At 32.0% G+C, this 18,237-nt stretch overlaps 2 protein-coding genes across 3 annotated transcripts; one reads left to right on the top strand and one right to left on the bottom strand.

The window, feature by feature from the left end:
• The first annotated feature begins 8,178 nt into the window (after window positions 1–8,178).
• On the top strand, window positions 8,179–9,622 carry LOC133313315 (uncharacterized). The gene is made up of 2 exons (XM_061514666.1): window positions 8,179–8,728; window positions 8,991–9,622. Exons 1-2 carry the CDS (start codon window positions 8,347–8,349, stop codon window positions 9,620–9,622), a joined length of 1,014 nt encoding a protein of 337 aa, XP_061370650.1. The 5' UTR covers window positions 8,179–8,346.
• LOC133313316 (uncharacterized) lies at window positions 9,545–17,734 on the bottom strand. Of its 2 annotated transcripts, none has more exons than XM_061514668.1 (9): window positions 17,419–17,734; window positions 17,225–17,332; window positions 17,017–17,147; window positions 16,572–16,672; window positions 15,160–15,219; window positions 14,102–14,247; window positions 13,660–13,787; window positions 13,123–13,250; window positions 9,545–9,673 (listed from the first exon to the last, which is right to left on the bottom strand). In XM_061514668.1, exons 1-6 carry the CDS (start codon window positions 17,606–17,608, stop codon window positions 14,163–14,165), a joined length of 675 nt encoding a protein of 224 aa, XP_061370652.1. In that variant the 5' UTR covers window positions 17,609–17,734; the 3' UTR covers window positions 9,545–9,673; window positions 13,123–13,250; window positions 13,660–13,787; window positions 14,102–14,162. The 2 variants fall into 2 exon arrangements, with proteins under 2 accessions (XP_061370652.1, XP_061370653.1); XM_061514669.1 differs by having other exon boundaries at window positions 14,102–14,244.
• Window positions 17,735–18,237: the final 503 nt, after the last annotated feature.

Raw genomic sequence — 18,237 nt, 5'->3', positions numbered from 1 at the left:
AAAGGATCCCCCTAAAGGATCCTCCAATCAAAAAGAGTGAAGGGAAGGTAACACCTTAATTGGTTAAAACTTCCTCCAAAGCGCGACACTTATCGCTACATATTCAGAAACATCAAGCCCCAAAACATGCACAAGGTATGCCAACTTTATAAACTATGAATTATGAATTGTATCAAAATGCAGGATCCAAATATGAAGCTCTCAAGCACCTATACAAAGTACAGACCATAGTTCCAGATAAAGGAACAAGCGCAATGAATTTTCCAGATTGATAAACAGATACGCCAACTCCCAAATTTATACATCTCACTACTCATGCTCTCAGCATAAGCAGCGAGCTGGGGGGCTACTGATCCAAATAAAATATAGGCCCGTCAGAGGCTAAATGACATACAAGGAAGCCCAATCTCATTAAAGATCCAGAGTAAAGCACGATGGTCAACATCGCGCACAAGACGCGATGCCCCCATTGCGCAGGGCAAGACACGATGCTCCCATCGCGCATGAAACCGCCCTTTGATATAAGATCCAGAAATAAGGAAGCTTACTTAAGAACCAAGGCAAGCCCACCACGTCTCTAAACTAATAGACAAATGACAGCACCAGCTCGCCGCGACTTTATCAAAGATAGCTTGATCATTAGGAGATGAGGTTATCTCAGCGAGCTCCTTAATATTAATGGCTACATGACAAACAAGCTCCTTGACATTAAACATGACAGCTCTATTACTTTGCCTCCAAGACAAAGCAAACTTGATCACCAAGTAACATCTCCCAAGCTACTTATCACTTTACTATAAATACATACCTATTAACACAAAGGTACATATCTTCTTCTACATAATTAAACCTGCTTGAACCAAATCTGACTTGAGCGTCGGAGTGTCTTGCAGGTACACCCCCCATCGCGTTCTATTGAAGACCCATGGGATAAAGTGGCCCAACTGCAAGATGCTCTGACCCAAGACGGTTCCAGGTTGTGTAGAGGAAGATCACATGATCGGCCCAGTTGTAAAAACCTGTTCCGATCATAATCCAATCCATATGATTTGATCATTTAATCATTCATTTGGTTTGGATGTATTTTTTCTTCAAATTCAACCCAATTTTATTATGTTTTGATTGGATCAGTTTTAGGTTTTTCGAAAAACTTAAAATTTCAGTTATACAAATCACTAGCTATATAAAAAATGAAGTTATACAAAGTTACAAACTATTGAAAATTTCAAATCTTCAAACTAAAACAAATTATCACCTACATGGATTCAAAACCAAACGAAAGAGACTACAGCGGAGTCGCGGACTGGAACAAAAGGGACAACAGAAAGTCGATTCTTCGGCAACAGAGGAGGCGAGTTAGTGTTAGCTATCGCATAGAGGAAACGAAAGGGACAACGACAATGGCGCGGTGGAGGGAGCCTTAGATTTTGGAATGAAAATGAGTTCTTAAAGACAGAGGATGTGCGATGCGGGTGGGTGTGAATTTAGAAATAGTCTACTATAGGTACAAAATTAAGGGAGTAACTGAGTAAGGGTTACTTAATTAGGGAAAGGGCATTAGCAAAATTTCAAAAATGATAAATACGTAATACTTTGAATTAGTTTGGATTAGATCGGTTTCCACAAACCAAATTGAAAACATATCTAATCTAATTATTATTATTTTTGGTTGTCAATTTTTCGGTTCGATCACCATAATTTGGATCGATTGATCAACACCCCTAAAAATACTCATATCTTATTTTTTTATGTGCTATCTTTTTTTTAGCATCAAGGTTTGAGCTTATGACCTTATACAAACTATCTCAACTCCTCACTTCTAAATCAATCCTAATGACTTTTTGTTATTGTTTTTGTTTTTCTATAAAATATGGATTACCCGGATTGTGTCATACTCATTTCTTTTCCATTATTCCTTTTGCAAAATATTCACGTTTTTCATTTATTTACTTTAAATATTAAATAATCAAAATTATATATATAGAGAGAGATGTAGGATCCTTTGACAGCAGTGTCAAATTTGAAATTTGACACCTCATCTGAGAGTCATTAGATCAAAAAAGATCAACGACTTTGATTTGTAAGCATGTGACACCATTGGTATTTTTTGATCTAATAGCTCTCAGATTAGGTGTCAAATTTTAAATTTGACACTGGTGTCAAATGATCCTATCTCACACACACACACAGATATATATATATATATATAAGGAAAACTTCAAAGAAAATCCTATAAGTTTTCTCATAATCACTTACCCCTCTTCTCGAAATTTTTAGTCATTTATACCCTTACTTAAAGTTTCTTTATCACTTATCCCATAACTTGATTTTCTATCCAAAATTAAAATTAACAAAGTTGATTTTTTTGAAAATGCCAAAACTACCCTTAAAACAACAAAAAAAACTATTCAAAGAGATTTGCGAGGAAATCCGCAACGAAAAATAGTTGCGAGTATAAAATTAGTGACGAAATTTTCATAGCAATTTTGTCGCTATACAAGTTTTTTTCTAGTATACGTAATCGATTAAGTGTTGAGAGTTTAATTAATCGATTATGTAATCGCTTAACTTACACCATCACCCAACAATGAAGCATAAGGTGTCTTCCTCTAGCTCAGACTCAGAGTACTTATCCTCATAGGAAGTAGATGCTAATACGTACGGAGGTTAATGACTCAAACATTTGCCTTTCTTTAGAGAAAGGGAACATTCTATTCGTGCCAATACCCATCATGTTCTTAAGACTCGAGATAAGGATTATTAATCTTTTTCATTTTTGTGTCGAGGATAATATTTTACACTAACTTAATGGGCAACAAAAGTTTAGATACTTCTATTATTGTTGAAATTGCATGTTTTTGCTTCATTACTTATCCAGTTTGAATAATTAAATAAAATATAGTTTATTTATTTATGTTATATCCCTGATTTTTTTAGCAAAGCTTGATGCATATTAGGGAAATATTTTTAATGTTATGGGAGTACCGAACTTGGTATTTCTTTTTACTAAAAATAATTTTTTTTTCCATCTTTACTCATGTTTTTTTTTATAATTCCTTTTAATTCCAATTTTTTTTTCTCTTTTAATATAGATATACCTATAGCTATTGCACCGAAAATTTTCTCACATATTAAGAACAATACAAAGAAAGCAGTCACATGATAGATTTTTGTGTCCTACTTAACAACCAATGCACAACATTGAAGAATTTGAGATATTTTATGGATAGAATAAAACAAATATTTTTAGAAAAAAATGTTTGTTCTTTTAAATAACACAACTTATGTCATTTCACTCTCACAAAGAGGTGAGACCCCACCTTTCTTTTTTGGTTCACTCTCTCCTCCTCTTTTATATATATCTTTCTCTTACTTAAAATGACATAACTTTATATTTTTTAAAATGACACACATTTTTCCCATATTTTTATGATACTTGTGGGTTATGCATTGTTTTGCATATATAAGCTGGATTAATAAGGGAGGAGCAAGACTTTTTAACTTGGGTTAGTGGTAAAAACTAAAAAAAACTTGAGATTTGTGATATCTTTTGAATTACTTTTTGGTCAGTATTTAAACAATAAAAAATATGTTATTTTTAATATATTGTCTCTTATTTTCTTTCTAGAAAAATCAACTGATTTAAGAGTCTGTTTGACTTAACTTATTTTAACTTAAAAAATACTTAAAAATATGAGCTTAAAAAATAAAGGTAAAATTATTTGGTAATTATATAAACTTTTTTGTTTAATGGCTACTTTAAAGTACAAGGTGAAAATCAATTATCTGGTAAAATAATCTATACAAGCCCTAATCTAATTAAAATTACCATAAAGGGTATATAATTATAAATCTCCATATGTTACTCAAGAAACTTCAGATAACCACAAATTAAATGTTGCTTAAAAATGAAAAAGATAGAGTCTGAAAAATGATAAATATTACTTTTTGATATATTTAAAAATAAAAGTGAATATGTTTATATACTAATAAAACTGACCAACTAGTTGCAAACTAGGAAAAAAAAGTGTGGAAAGCTTGTATTTAGTTATTAACCATTATTAAGAGGGTCGTTCATACTAAAATAAATTAAATTATAAAATACTTTATCTGTCGAGAGAGAAAAATTACAAATAAAAAAAAGTAATGAAATTTTAACATTTTTAGAAAGAGAGGATCGTAATTTATATTAAAAAAATAACACTAGGAAGTAGGAAACTAGGAACGAATATTCCTCTGAGTGAATAAACTTTTCAGCGGTATAATTTATAGGAACATGGGATTATATTATCTCAAAGTGGATCCGTTGAATACGCATTTATTGGCTTTTGCCTGCTCTTCCTTACATTATTAAATATTTGTAATCAGCTGGAAGGGCGGTTCTAGTGTCTGTTTGTCCATTTGTCTTTTAACGGAGTTAATTAAAAATGCCTATTTGTTTTTGTATGGATGGATCAGGCAGTGAATCCATTTGATTTGTGCTTGACGATTGACGATGAAAAATATAAAATTTTGGTTAAATAAGTATGCAGTCCTAGCTCGTTTTCCTATGTTTTTGTTATTTTATTTTTCTGAATTGCACATTTGGATACTACAATTTTTTTTTGAGTTAACTCAATGTTAATTAACTATTTGAAGCGAATTAGTTTCCTCGGTTATCCTCACAAGTTGGCTATAAGACGAAGTGCGGAGATATTTAAACCTCTCTCAAAGTTGAGTTGAGGTGACATCGATTCCGAGACTCGGCCATTTCCTTTTCACTTATTCAACTCCCTTGCTATTAGTTGAACTACTATTATTTGGTACTACAATTTCTTTTAATTACCACTTGACGGCTACGTAGAAGATTTGTTTTAATTCCGGAGAGTCGAGACAACCAAAGTAGGTTAGATGAGTGAATAGACGCAACAAGCGTTATAAGCCACACTCAACTGGGATAAATGCCATTGTTTCAACTTTCAAGAGCTTCGTGATGATTAGAATGCTTCCCTCTCTTTAGAGCGATTCCGCATGCGTTGCCATTTCAAGAGTACAAATTTTAAGTTACCAAAAAAGAATTCACATTCAGTTTATACCGAGTTTAAAGGGGAACAGTGGAAGAAATCTCAATTAATACATTATTGTTGACATCTTAGGATGGGCTGATGCAGAGATGTTTGCTTGAGGGGTAAGGTAATGGAGTGTGTACAGAGATGACCTTATTGAATGGTAAACATTAGGAGGTCGTTTGTATTGAATTTCGAAGAAAGTCTTTTTTATCACTTCTTTATTTTAAAAGTATTTTTTATAAAAGTTATAGCCATTTAGATTTTTAAAAAAATATTTATTTTTTGAAAAAAAATATTTGACTTTTGACTTATGCTTTTTTTAAAAGTTAAAATTTTTAGCTTTTGAAAAAAAAAATTTTTTTGACTTTTTTTATGACTTTTGCTTTTTTTAAAAGCAGTCATCCAAACAGACTTTTTTTCGAGAAGTGCTCTTTTTTTAAAAAAAAGCAGTTTCTGAAGAAAAAAAAAGTTCATCCAAACAGGCTCTAAAGCTTTTATTCGTATCCTGATCATAAATACAAATTAAAAAGGTAAATGCATTATATATTCCTCCCATTCTTAACAGACCAAAAAAAAAAAAAAAAACTCACAGCTAATGTGCATAAATTTTTTTTTGAGGTAAATTTGTTGCATATCAGATATATTTATTTTTAAAATTTAATAAATTAAGATTAAAATATATTTCAAATAAAGTAATGATCAATACAACTTAATTCATATTTAAAATACAAAATCAGCCTACCAAAAAAAAAAAAAATTACAAAATCATTTCGAATGATTTTTTTTCTTTCTTTTGTATCTATGATCACGTGACCTTGCAGGTTATCATATAGCAATTTACAATTTTGATGCCCAAAAAATATTTCAAGGGCCCTAAATCTTTGATTTTCGTTATAACGTCATGGGTTTTAGCATCCCACCAATTGTTTTCCCTTCTTCGTTGCTCGTCAATCATTCCTCTCAATTCCTTTCGTCTATCTTCTTCCTCTCAATTTCATATGATAGAAATTCCTTCCTTCGTTTGAATCTCCTTTGAATAACTTGGCGAATGGAGCAGGCAAGCTTCAGCTTTCACTTTATTGGACTAACATGTGAGGTATTTGTTGTCTGATTTTTGTGTGTGGTAGAGTTGAAAAGTTCTCATGATTTTTTATAAATATTCTCTACATTTTAGGAGTTAATGTTGAAAATGTATTATGCTTCTCAGCTCTTGCTTGGAGATACTGTGCATCTATCTAGGGAAAAAATTTGGGATTTTTGGTTTTCTTCCTGGTTTTGGAACAGAGTCTCTGGTGTGGGTGTGCCCTGTATCTGGCAATACTAAAATGAATTAGTGTTATGAAATATGCTAACACCAGTACACGATTGAAGTCACTACAATGGAAAGAGGAATAAGGGAAATGCTTACAAAGCATGTTGCACTGACTAGATTACATGCAAATGGACAGAAAGGAAATTAAAGAAAGAAAAATTGACACCTAAGTAATGGCTACTCAGAAGTATTCAAGAGCTTTTGGCTTCTCTCCCAAATGCCCAAGTCCAGTCCCAAAATGTCCAAGATCCCTCCAAAATGATGCCTCAGATGACTTAAAATCAAGATTTCAAGTAAGATCAGAAAGGGATTAAAAAATAAAATTAGTGTTTTAATACATTCTCACTGAACAGTTTTATAAAAATATTTAAATAAAAATATAGTTAATTTACAATTTGATTAGATAAATCAGCCAATTTAACTTTTAAAACATTTTGGGAATACATCTTCTTCTTTTTTTGGACTCTTTGGGAGTACACCTTTTAATCTCACGTCGTATTACCCAACTCTCAAGGGGAATCCAACATTGAAGAGATCTCTATCTACTAAGTGACCACGCGCAATAAAAGAATTTTTTGTTCAGTTTCAAACAGTATTATTAAATTCGGTATCGATTTAGTCGGGGTATTAAATTATTGATTGGATCGATAGATCATTAGTCACGTCAGTTTTGACCCGAATATATAAAAACATATATAAATATGAATATTTAAATTTAATTATATTCTTTATATCTAAAATAAGTTAAACAAAATTCTTTAAATAAACTCAAAAATTACTCGATCACATTTGTACAAGTTCATAAAACACAATTAAATAAAAATGCATGTTATTACTATATCAATTTAAATTGTAACTCAGCATCCCACAACATACCTCTCAATGACATTCAAAAGGTCATATGTTGTAAATTCATATTTTTTAAATTCATCTACATTGAAATGACATATGTCATATTCTCTTAATTTATTGTTCCGCAAATTGCTTCAGTATTGGAAGCTAAAATTTGATGTCATTGTAAAAGAGTATATTGCTAGAAAATAAAATTACAAATTTTTTTAAAATGCGTTCTATATTTTTTTTCTGATAAGATGAAACAATTTTAGTTTTTGGTTTTTTTTTTTCAAATGCATGACCCGACCGGTCATCGGGTTTGATCGGGTCCGATGCATGGCCAATCCGATGCTTAACTCGAACCGATCCGATAATCGATTCACCGAGTTTCGGGTCGATCCGGCCAGATCGGATCGGGTTTCACAACATTGGTTTCAAACCAAAACCTTAAACATTAAATTTATAGATCCTCACTCATATGATTTATGTTTAGTTCATTTTTTTTTTCCATATAAAACTGGGTTGAGTGTTTCTCATATTCCAGTAGATAAATTTAGTGTATATAAAAATGTGTGAAACCCATGCAAAGAAAAAAGAGAGAAAGAAAAAATATGAGGCTGATGCACTTATTCCTAACCATTTGTCTATAGACAATCTCACATAAAATTGTGTCATGAAAAGATTTATTCCCAATAAAACGCAAACCCAACCATGAGAGTATTTGCGTCGTAGCTTATACTGATGTGATTTTTTTTATTTTTTATTTTTTCTGAAAAACTTATACTCATTTGATTTACTTGATTGTTGTTGTTATGTTACCCAAATTGAGCCACCCACGTGACAACCAATGGTCACTTCCAGTGGGAACCCCAGAACGTCACTGTTGCTCTTGAAAAAAGACAGCCAAGACAGCGAAAGGCTCAGGAATTAGGATATGTAATTGTGGGAGTCGTGGACTGCATTGTTACCTAGCCTTTCATTAAGGTCAAGAAGCTGGATACGATTTAGGCATCCCTGAAGCGTTGGTTGTGTGTGGTTCTCTTTTACTTATCCCTACCCCAACAACTCTTTAAACTCCTCTATATATATAAATAACATCTCATTATCTTTTCCAGAAACCTCTTAATCCCCTATTTTGTGTTACACACAATCATGTCAGATCAAGTGAATGCCTTGCCTGAGGACCAAGCTGGGGCGGAGCTAAAGCTTCCAGAGCTGTTGCACAGTGACGCTGTTCGACAAGTTCATGCAACTATTGAAAAAGAATGGGAATTCCTTCAAAGATCAGCTTGCCAAACGGCTGCTATAAGGGCTCTGTGGAAGCATGTGATCCATGATCCACTCGCTGACTTATTAGCAGGGGAGACTTACTTGAGAAACCTCCATGAAAAGATAAAGAAAGACCATCTCAACAATGCGCGTGAAATTTCTGGAGTGATGATTGCGGTTCGAACCCTTTGGTTTGATTCTAAACTAGAACATGCTCTCTCTTCCCCCAATGGCAGAGAAGCACAGGTTGTTCTCCTTGGTGCAGGTTTGTGACACTCTGCTACACATGTTTTTAGTTTTGTCCAATATTTGCTAATTGATCAGCTAGCTGAGCTAAAAAAAATCAAGGACGTTTAGGTGAATTACGCTTTCACCATCATATTACAAGATATTTAATGCACAAATTCTTCATGATTTTGACAAATAATTGCTCATATCATCACTAGCCAGGACCATTCAGACACTTTTGGACCAAAGCCTTACAATTGACAAATTATATATACTGATACGTGCAACCTTTAATGTAGGAATGGACACGAGAGCATATCGTTTGAGTTGCTTAAAGGACAGCGATGTATTTGAGGTTGACTTTCCAGAAGTCTTGGAGGTGAAAAGCACCATTTTACAAGCGGCAAGGGAATCCACATACGAATCCCAACATTTTATGTCCAAAGCCAAATCCTTAACCACAGTGGCAGCTGACATAAGAGAAAATGACTGGATGGAAAAGCTTCAAATTGCAGGGTTTTTGCCACAGAAGAGCACGGTTTGGATTCTAGAAGGTCTCCTCTACTACTTGACCCAATCTCATGCCATGCAAGTGCTGAGGATTTTAGCCAACAAATGCGCTCTAACACACACAGTCCTCTTAGCAGACTTCATGAATAAGCCATCAACCACACTATTCAATTCAGCTTTTCAATTTTACAGCGATTGGCCAGATCATCTCTTGCCATCCATTGGCTTCACTAATGTAAAACTGTCACAAATTGGGGACCCAGATGCCCATTTTGGTCTCTTGAATGATCCGTTAAATCTCTTCAACAAGCTGCGCAGCTTGCCTAGGTCACTACAAACCAATCCAGACGATGGAACACCATGCTGTCGCTTGTACTTGGTGGAAGCTTCTGGTTCACCCGATCAAAGTGTTGCGCATTAAGGGCCAATTGTCCCCTTTCACGTCCACTCATAGCCTTGTCTAGATGCAACCCTGTTGATTGTATTGTAGAATAGCACAAGGAGAGTACATATCACATTTTGGAAAATTATTCCAATAGTTGTTGGCCAATCCATTGTTGTCAAAAACTAATATAAAACTATAAAAAAAAATGATACATGTTAGAACGCAGATAAAAATTTTGCTCATAAAAAATGCCACGTACTTTTCTTAATTCAACCCAAAACCTTAAGACAGGATCTGCTTTGTACTTTTCTTAATTTCACCTAAAAGTAAGACGGTGAGGTGACCTCGTGTCCTATACCAGATAAAAAATCACTTCAATCCAAAACCTTAAGACTATGGGTGAAGTTAAATTAATTATTTTATATTTCTCTAACATTTACTTAAACAAAAAACTAAACCAGGTTTTATACAAAAACAAAATTGAATCAGATTAACTTTTAACCCATTAACTTTTAAAAAAAAAAAACCTCGCAGGTGGTTGTTGTTGTAGAGAAAGAACAAGGTGAAGCCACTAATAAAAAGTTTGAATATCAAGCCGAAGTGGGTTTTGAATCAATCTATTATATTTTATTGCAAATGAACTTGTTATAGAAGTAAGAGAATAAGACATTGAGGACATATAACTGGTGCAAGATGATGTGTTTGATTTAAATTAATTGATATAATTTAGGAGTTATTAAATTTTATTCTTTTGATGTTTTGGAATTTGATTGTATAAGTTGTTAACTTTTTTTTTAAACTTATATCTTATATAATTATGTGATTTATATATTTTAAATATGAAGTTGTTCATTGAATTATGAGTAGTGACTTTTATATATATATATATATATATAAATTTGTATCTTAACCTTAAATAATAGAAACTTTACGTTGTTTCCTGTCATTTTTATGATTTACGTTCTACCATTTCCTTCTTTTTCTAAATAAAAACTTGATTTTGGCATCATTGACCCGTGTGATGTCGCTCGTACAATTGCTACAGCATTGGCGAAATGTTAGAGGGGACAAATATCTATAAAAAGTCTTTGAAGTAAAGCATGACACAATTTTTTTAAGTTAAATTTTTTTTTTATGTTATAATTAATTATAACTTAAAAAATAAAGTTAAAAATTATTTAATAATTATATAAAGGATTTATTATTTCTAAAAATAAATATATTTTTTATTTTCTGTACACTCGTAAAAGTGTATGATATACATTTTTTTTCTCTCTTTCCTCACATGGACCCACATATTTTTGTGTGCGTAAAAATTAAATTTTATTCTATAAAATAAGAAACATTAATCCCTTATATAAAAGTGTTATGAGAGTTTTGAAGAGGAAAAAAATTAAATAATTTATATTAGAATGAATTATTATGATAAAAAGTAAAATTATTAAATAACAGTAAAATTAAAAAAAATAAGAGAACTCTAATAAACTAATATATATATATAGAGTTTGATGTTTGTTATTTTAAATGACACAAATTATATCATTTTAAGAGAGAGATAGACACAAGGAACGAAAATCATGAAAGAGAAAGATGGTTGATTTTTTTTAAATTTAAATTTTAAATAAAAAAATATTATGTCTATCTTTCTCTTAAAATGACATAACTCATTTAAAATGACAAATATTTTTTTCAAATATATATATATATATATATATATATATATATATATATATCTTAAAAAAATACTCTTGAAAGCTTTTAACTTTTGCTGTTTTTATTTGTTAATAAGCTGATCAAACATCCGATTTATTGAACTGATAAAACTAAATCAACGAAGATCCAGCCGAACTGGTTGGAGCAATTTAAGAGAAAAAAAAGACATACATAGGCATCATTTCGAATTTTCTTTTTACGAAGCAGATGAAGTCATTTTAAATATTATATCACCTTACAACTCATTCTTTTAATGTAATTCTTAATACTACGAATTTATAAATTTGTGTATCCAGAAAAAAAAAATAATTTATAAATTTGATGTTTATTATTGAACTTAAAAATGTTATCACATTACTTAATTATAAATATGAATTACTTTATTACTGTTTTAATTCAATATTTATTATACATTTAAAACTAAAAAATATATAATTAATTTTTACCTATTAGACCAAGATTTAACCACAGATCAATAATTCGATGTCCTCATCAGATCAACCACAAGTCCAGTTTTGAAAACAGCAGTTTCTTGGTAATTCATAAGCAAATACCAGTTTTTTTTTACACACAAAAGCAAATACTAGGCAAATGTGTTCTCTAGCAAAAAATTTTAAAACATGATACCAAACATGGACATCCAAAAATACCACTTTCATTTGCCTATCTATCCTTAACAAAATCTTTTACCAAACACACTCTTAAAAAATTATTGGAGAGTTTATCATGTAGAGTATTTGCAAATCATGAATATACTCTTAAATATAAGAGTATAAAAGTCCAAAAGTGTCAAAATGGATTGAAGCTCACGGATCAGCCTGCAATATCCTATATTTAACATCCTATATTTAACCCTAACTCATTAGGTTTTTTTGTGATTTTGTAACTCTAACCCCCAAAATGCTTGTATTAGAATTTATTGGCAAAAATTTTTTCTTCATCAAAATTTAGATTATTTTAAATATATATATATATATATATATATATATATATATATATATATATATTTATAAATATAAAATTAATTAAAAACATAATATGATAACAAAAATATACTTTTACATATATAATTTTATAGAGTATATACAATAAATATATTTAATGAAGTTTGAAGACTTTTAAGTTATTTTAGTAATTTTACTTTTTTGTGGATCATGTATTTTATTAAAATACCTTACAATAAATATAACTTTATCTCTTGTTTTAATAGAAACATTAATCTTATAATAATAATAGTTAAAGAAAAAAACTAATTTAACTTTTAAATATATAGCATACTTATAATAGTTGTTCAATACTAATATTAAGATTGTTTTTTCACTATTTCTTTCGGTTTTCCACTAGACTCCTAGAGAGAAAAACTTTCATTCAATGACATCCTTTAACAACAAAATTTGGCAAAGATAGTAAAATCATTTTTCACTTATATTAAAATTTTACTTACATTTTCACCTGTAAATTTATGTGCAAATAATTTTTCATAAAAAATTTATATTGAATATAGAATATTTCATGAAAATATTAAATATTTATTTGTTAAAATCATTTTGAATGCGTTGAATTTGATAAAACAATAATTTTTTTGAAATTATGATTTTGGATTTTGGCTCACGAGGGCCTTTATTATTGTGCACCATTTGGCCCTACGGGCTTTTTGGACTTAATCCACTCGAGCTAGGATCTAACGGGATGGACTGACCCGTTTTGAGTTTTTGACAGCTATATATAAAACTATCAAGAGCATGAGCGTTTTCTCTACGAAACGATTCAGAGGATTAAATGCATTGAAAAACTTAGCAGATATGTAATGACAGAGTGCTTACGTATTTTAGATTGAGATTTGAGAGAACTAGTAAGCAGTAACTTGAGTAGGGCAAAAGCATATTTTGATATTCGAAGCAGTCAGTACATTGATGAGAGCAGAAAATTGCTGCTTACACGAATAGATTCCCTGTGGGACAAATGAAAGTATTAGCAAACAAATAATGCCCAAACCCAAGTTCAGATAGTGAGGTGGCTAAAAGTTTAGAGTAAGAAAGAGATTCAGATATTTTCGGTAATGAAATTGGGTAAAGTGTGTGTCATTTTAAAGGATATAAAGTTGTGTCATTTTAAGAAAGAGAAAGAGATAAATAAAGGAGGAGAAATAGTTGACCAAAAAAAAATAAAAGTGTGAGTCCCACCTCTTTATGAGAGTGAAATGATATAAATTGTGTCATTGAAAAAGATAAACACTTTTCCCAGTGAAATTATATACTAACGATAAAACTATCAAAAGCATGCGCGTTTTCTCTTCGAAACGATTCAGAGGATTAAATGCATTGAAAAACGTAGCCGATATGTATTGACAGAGTGCTTACATATTTTAGATTGAGATTTGAGAGAAGTAGTAAGTAGTAACTTGAGTAGGGCAAAAGCATATTTTGATATTCGAAGCAGTCAGTACATTGATGACAGCGGAAAATTGCTGCTTACACGAATAGATTCCCTGGGGGACAAATGAAAGTATTAGCAAACAAATAATGCCCAAACCCAAGTTCAGATAGTGAGGTGGCTAACAGTTTAGAGTAAGAACGAGATTCAGATATTTTTGTTAATAAAATTATATACTAACGATATTTGACAGCAAAATTTGTCATTGAAGTTTAAGATTATAGATATTGCCAACCTTTCACGTAATGGAAGTACTGCCAGTGATTTTTTTTATCTATGTTTTTTTTTACAAAAAAAAAGGTAAAGAAATCAAAGGAAAGTAGACATAACAAAACGCTAAATTCGAAAAATAAAGACAGAAGCACATACTAGCACAATTGTTTAAGGATCAACTTCCACTTCAAAAAGTAGGATAGGCTATCCTTTACAGTCAGATTTCAAGGCAATCCCTGATTCCCTGCTCAAATTTGTCGAGAGAAGATATTGTATCTGATAAAGCGTCAGCTATCTTTCTTCTGGGAAAAAAAAATGAGTGATTCAAGAGGCAAGCCATCGATTTGATAATCTAGCTAGGTAATAGGCACCAGAATAACACATATGAGCATTCCGAACTATAACAAGCAGCAATAACTTAGAATATAAAACTTCGGCTTCTAACAATTTAAAAAGGGAGAAACAAAAAGGACACCAAGACAGGCAATTAAATCAAGAGGAAAAACAAATATATAAATCCATATTTGTGTTTAGACTTAAGTTGGGACTTGGGGAAAAAACAAAAGTGGTTCTATAGTTAAAGAAGGGTAAGATATTGTTATATTTTAATCCATATCTTTATATCTTTCTAAACATTTATAAACAAGCAGTTCAAGGAGAGGCGGTCAAAGACATATCAGAAAGAACATAAAGCAACACATCATTATGCAAATCAAGACACTCAAAACTTCAGATAAAGCCCTTCCAATCCAAATACAAGAACATGTTATACGATTAGAAACAGACCAATAAATCTTGAGAAGGATCCGCTTATAAATCCAACCTACAACCATTCCAGCAACTTGACTGCTGCTTTTCAGAAATTTAGCATTTTTCAAAAGCTGTTTACCGGTTCCCCTCATTTTTGAACATTAAGACATAAAAAAACTAGAAGTCCATCATTAGTTGTTGCAGAACCTCAGGTCCCTCTCGTTCATCAAGAAATTAATTTCAAAAGGAGTTCAAACTAAGTTAGGCGTAACATGAAATACAATAGTAACAAAGTAATATGACAGTAGTGGATACTAACAATTTTTTGTTCGGTTGGGGGGCGGGGGTTGTTGTGAGCTAGGTTCAGTTTTTTTTTTTTTTTTCAAACAATCACATAAAGAATTTTCTTTAAAAAAGAATCAAGTCTTCCCCCATATTCCCGTATGCTACTATCAAAGAGATACCTATCTGATGCCAGTTGAATGTTGGTTTCGCTAGCCAGCCCACTGATAGAGGTAAAAGATCTGCATGATATGGAAGCAAATGAGAAGCAAGCATTTAACATCAGATGTTGCCAAATTATGTAATAAACATGCATTTTGGGGTCAAAGGGGTATTAAAAGGGAGGATAAAAAGGAAAAGAGAATGCAGATAATGCTTTAGGTATTATAATGCATGAAGATAGCATGTAAGAAATTTACAGGAAACAAAAAAAAGGTATTGTTTTAGCAAACAATCTAAAATCTACAAGATAGAATAGAAACTCAGCAATTCACTGTCAACTGTTAAGGAATAACTCTCCTAAAAGCTTAAGGAGATAGGTAAAAGCTCATGAATAGCTTTATTATATTTTTATCACACCCTTCCATGCAATAGCCACTTGGGCTTGAAGCGTGGACAATACAAGACCTTTTTACCATGCGCTATAATAGTATACGAGTTGCTCACTTGGTATTAAAAGCCGGAATACCATGGCAAGGAAAGCTTGAGCAATAAGTAAAGCCTCATGAATGATTTTATTACATATCTATCAGTTACCATGACACAAGGAAAACTCTTGAATATTATTCATAACTGAAAATAGGGATTTCATCTCCATTTACACATGGCAAGCCCTTTTATATGCATGATAAAACTAGACTGGCAAGTAAAAAATCTTCTACAACTTTTGAAATCTAAATATTATCCTCAAAGGAACATAATTATACCAGAATTACCGTAAATTTATCTAAAATAACTAAATCATATCTCTGAAACTAATTACTGCCAAAAATTTAACTCAATCATCAAAACCAAAATATAATTACATTTGACCTACCTTTGTCCAGCATCAAATTGGAAAAAAGAATGACGTTAGGAAAAGAATAAGTAGTCATTAAAAGTTTCTAATGTAGAATGAAGCAAAAGCTAAAATGCTGGGAATAAGATCCTGTCCACAAAAAGAATTAGATGCTGGAAACAAGATATACCAGATAAACATGCAAAAGAAAGGAGTCATTTTGCAACTACATTGCACTTCAATCTGTTTATTTTATTACAAAGAAATACCAACAGTGCAGCATGGCCATGGAGAACTACACTTAACTGGAAATACAACAATTTTGCACAACGTAACCAAAAACAATTCTTTCTGAAATCAGCTAGTTTCTTTAGATCTAAACAGAAAATTAAACCATTCAATTTCAAATCAATCATTAGCTTGTACATGTGAAGTAGACATTCAATATTCTCAAATAGTGTGGAGGCTTCCTATATTTATTTTAGTGCTTGGAACCATTGGGACTTAAAAAAATTAAACAATCAAAGTAAAGAAAGGATTTGAGGGACATTAGTCACTGCAGTAAGATACAGAACATAGATGCTGGGAAGTGGATACCTCACGAGATTATCTAGCAAAGCTTCAGCTTTCAACTTTACAGGATCCTTATTTCCAAGCAAGGAGGCAGCGTTCTTCACAATCAACCGAAACGTGCACACCTGTGCATTAAAAAGACAGTGGAGGCGAATTACGTCTCTGTCAGAACGTTTCTTTGCACTCGAGCTACCATGCTTTTCGGGAAAAGGAAGATAGAGAGGAATAAAGCATCCACCTTAACACATAACGATGATGTTAAAAGAAATTCGCGTGTTTAACACTATACCTATGGCTATCAGTCATCATTTGATGCCCCAAAGATAATAAAAACAATAATAATTGATGATTCATTGGAATCGTGAACTTGCAAGCATTTGATAATTGATACTCAATAACCATCGTCGTTTTATATTTTCCTATTATGTCTTCCATAACCTAATTAGTGAAACAAGCGAGACAATCAAACCTCTACGCCGGTGTTGGATTGGAAAGTGACAAAAGAATTCCTGTCCTGTGGGACGCAATCCCTTGCAGCTGATTTGAAGAGCTGCTGGAATTTCTGCAAATCTTCATCCGCATAAGCAGCGTCGGTTTCCGCTGCCGAATTAAACAGTAATAAGAAAAGAAGCAATTAATGTGCGCATGAATGTGGAGAGAAAAAGGAAAAGACGTACTGAGAAAGAGATAGGCAGATCGAAGGGTTTCGCGGGAGGCATCGACGGGGGCCAATAGGAACTTGGAGGCCTTCTTTTTTTGCTCTTTGAGCCAATCCTTTGGTCCTGCTGCGCATCAATTTCAGGAATTAGGGTTTTTCCAGAAATAATACTAAGTAACCAAGAAAGTGGAACAAGAGTGGCGGCGTGCGTACAGAAGCCAATGTCAATGGCGGAGGCAGGTGAAGGTGAAAAGAGAGAGAGGAACGAAAGCAAAGCAATATCTCTGCGAGAGAAACTCGGAAAGGGGGAATGGGAAGAGACGTTGCGTTTTGGAGGGAACAAAGCGCGCGCGGTGAATGTGGATAAAGAGGGAAAGGGAGAAAGGATAGCTGGGAATGGCATTGTTATTGCTTTGCTTCTGCAGTTAGAGCACACTTGTTCGAGGGTTGTTCTTACGGATCAGATTGTTTCCTATCCTAGTTAATTGGTCCTCTCCGCGTACATTTTCATTTTTCATACCGACATTTTTTGAGGGATGTGTTATCACACGCAGAAATTAAACCTTACATGTAACGTAACCAAAAAAGAAAAGAAAAATATAAAGAAATTAAACCTTACATAGACCCATTAAATGTGACATTTGTTCAGATTCTGAGTTCAAACCATAATTACCCTTTGTAGAAATCTATCTTATGTTTCAATTTCATTTAGTATAAATATTTTATTAAACTACAGTTAAATTATGATTTATAGTAAACTTTAATTATCCCCTTGATAATCCTTAATATCCAACCTAGTCCGATAACTTATGTTAACTTTAAACTAATATGATCAATGGAAATGAATCCTTCCATGTGAAAAATATATATGACATTATCATGTTGTGAGGAGATCACAACTATACAAAAGTAAATCAGTGATTATAATTTTGTAATTATCTATTTTACTAATTTATTTCTCTCTTCTTTTATTACCATTGATTCATCTTTTATATGATTATGATTTTTTACATAACTATGTCATTCTTTTTT

This window comes from Gastrolobium bilobum, unplaced genomic scaffold, assembly GCF_033153095.1.
Source record: "Gastrolobium bilobum isolate Gb01-03AN ecotype WA unplaced genomic scaffold, APGP_CSIRO_Gbil_v1 utg14062, whole genome shotgun sequence".
Classification (NCBI taxonomy): Eukaryota; Viridiplantae; Streptophyta; class Magnoliopsida; order Fabales; family Fabaceae; genus Gastrolobium; species Gastrolobium bilobum.
Note: the sequence above shows the minus strand (reverse complement) of the source record. Positions and strands in the feature narration are given on the sequence as shown.

Excerpts from the sequence above, each read along its gene's own strand:
- LOC133313316 (XM_061514668.1), bottom strand. The coding sequence starts at position 17,608 with ATGCCATTCCCAGCTATCCTTTCTCCCTTTCCCTCTTTATCCACATTC. Across the intron at positions 17,333-17,418 it reads CGCCATTGACATTGGCTTCT|CAGGACCAAAGGATTGGCTC; the intron begins GTACGCACGCCG and ends ATTGATGCGCAG. Across the intron at positions 14,248-15,159 it reads ATTCAACTGGCATCAGATAG|AAGAAAGATAGCTGACGCTT; the intron begins GTATCTCTTTGA and ends TTTTTTTCCCAG.
- LOC133313315 (XM_061514666.1), top strand. The coding sequence starts at position 8,347 with ATGTCAGATCAAGTGAATGCCTTGCCTGAGGACCAAGCTGGGGCGGAG. Across the intron at positions 8,729-8,990 it reads GGTTGTTCTCCTTGGTGCAG|GAATGGACACGAGAGCATAT; the intron begins GTTTGTGACACT and ends CCTTTAATGTAG.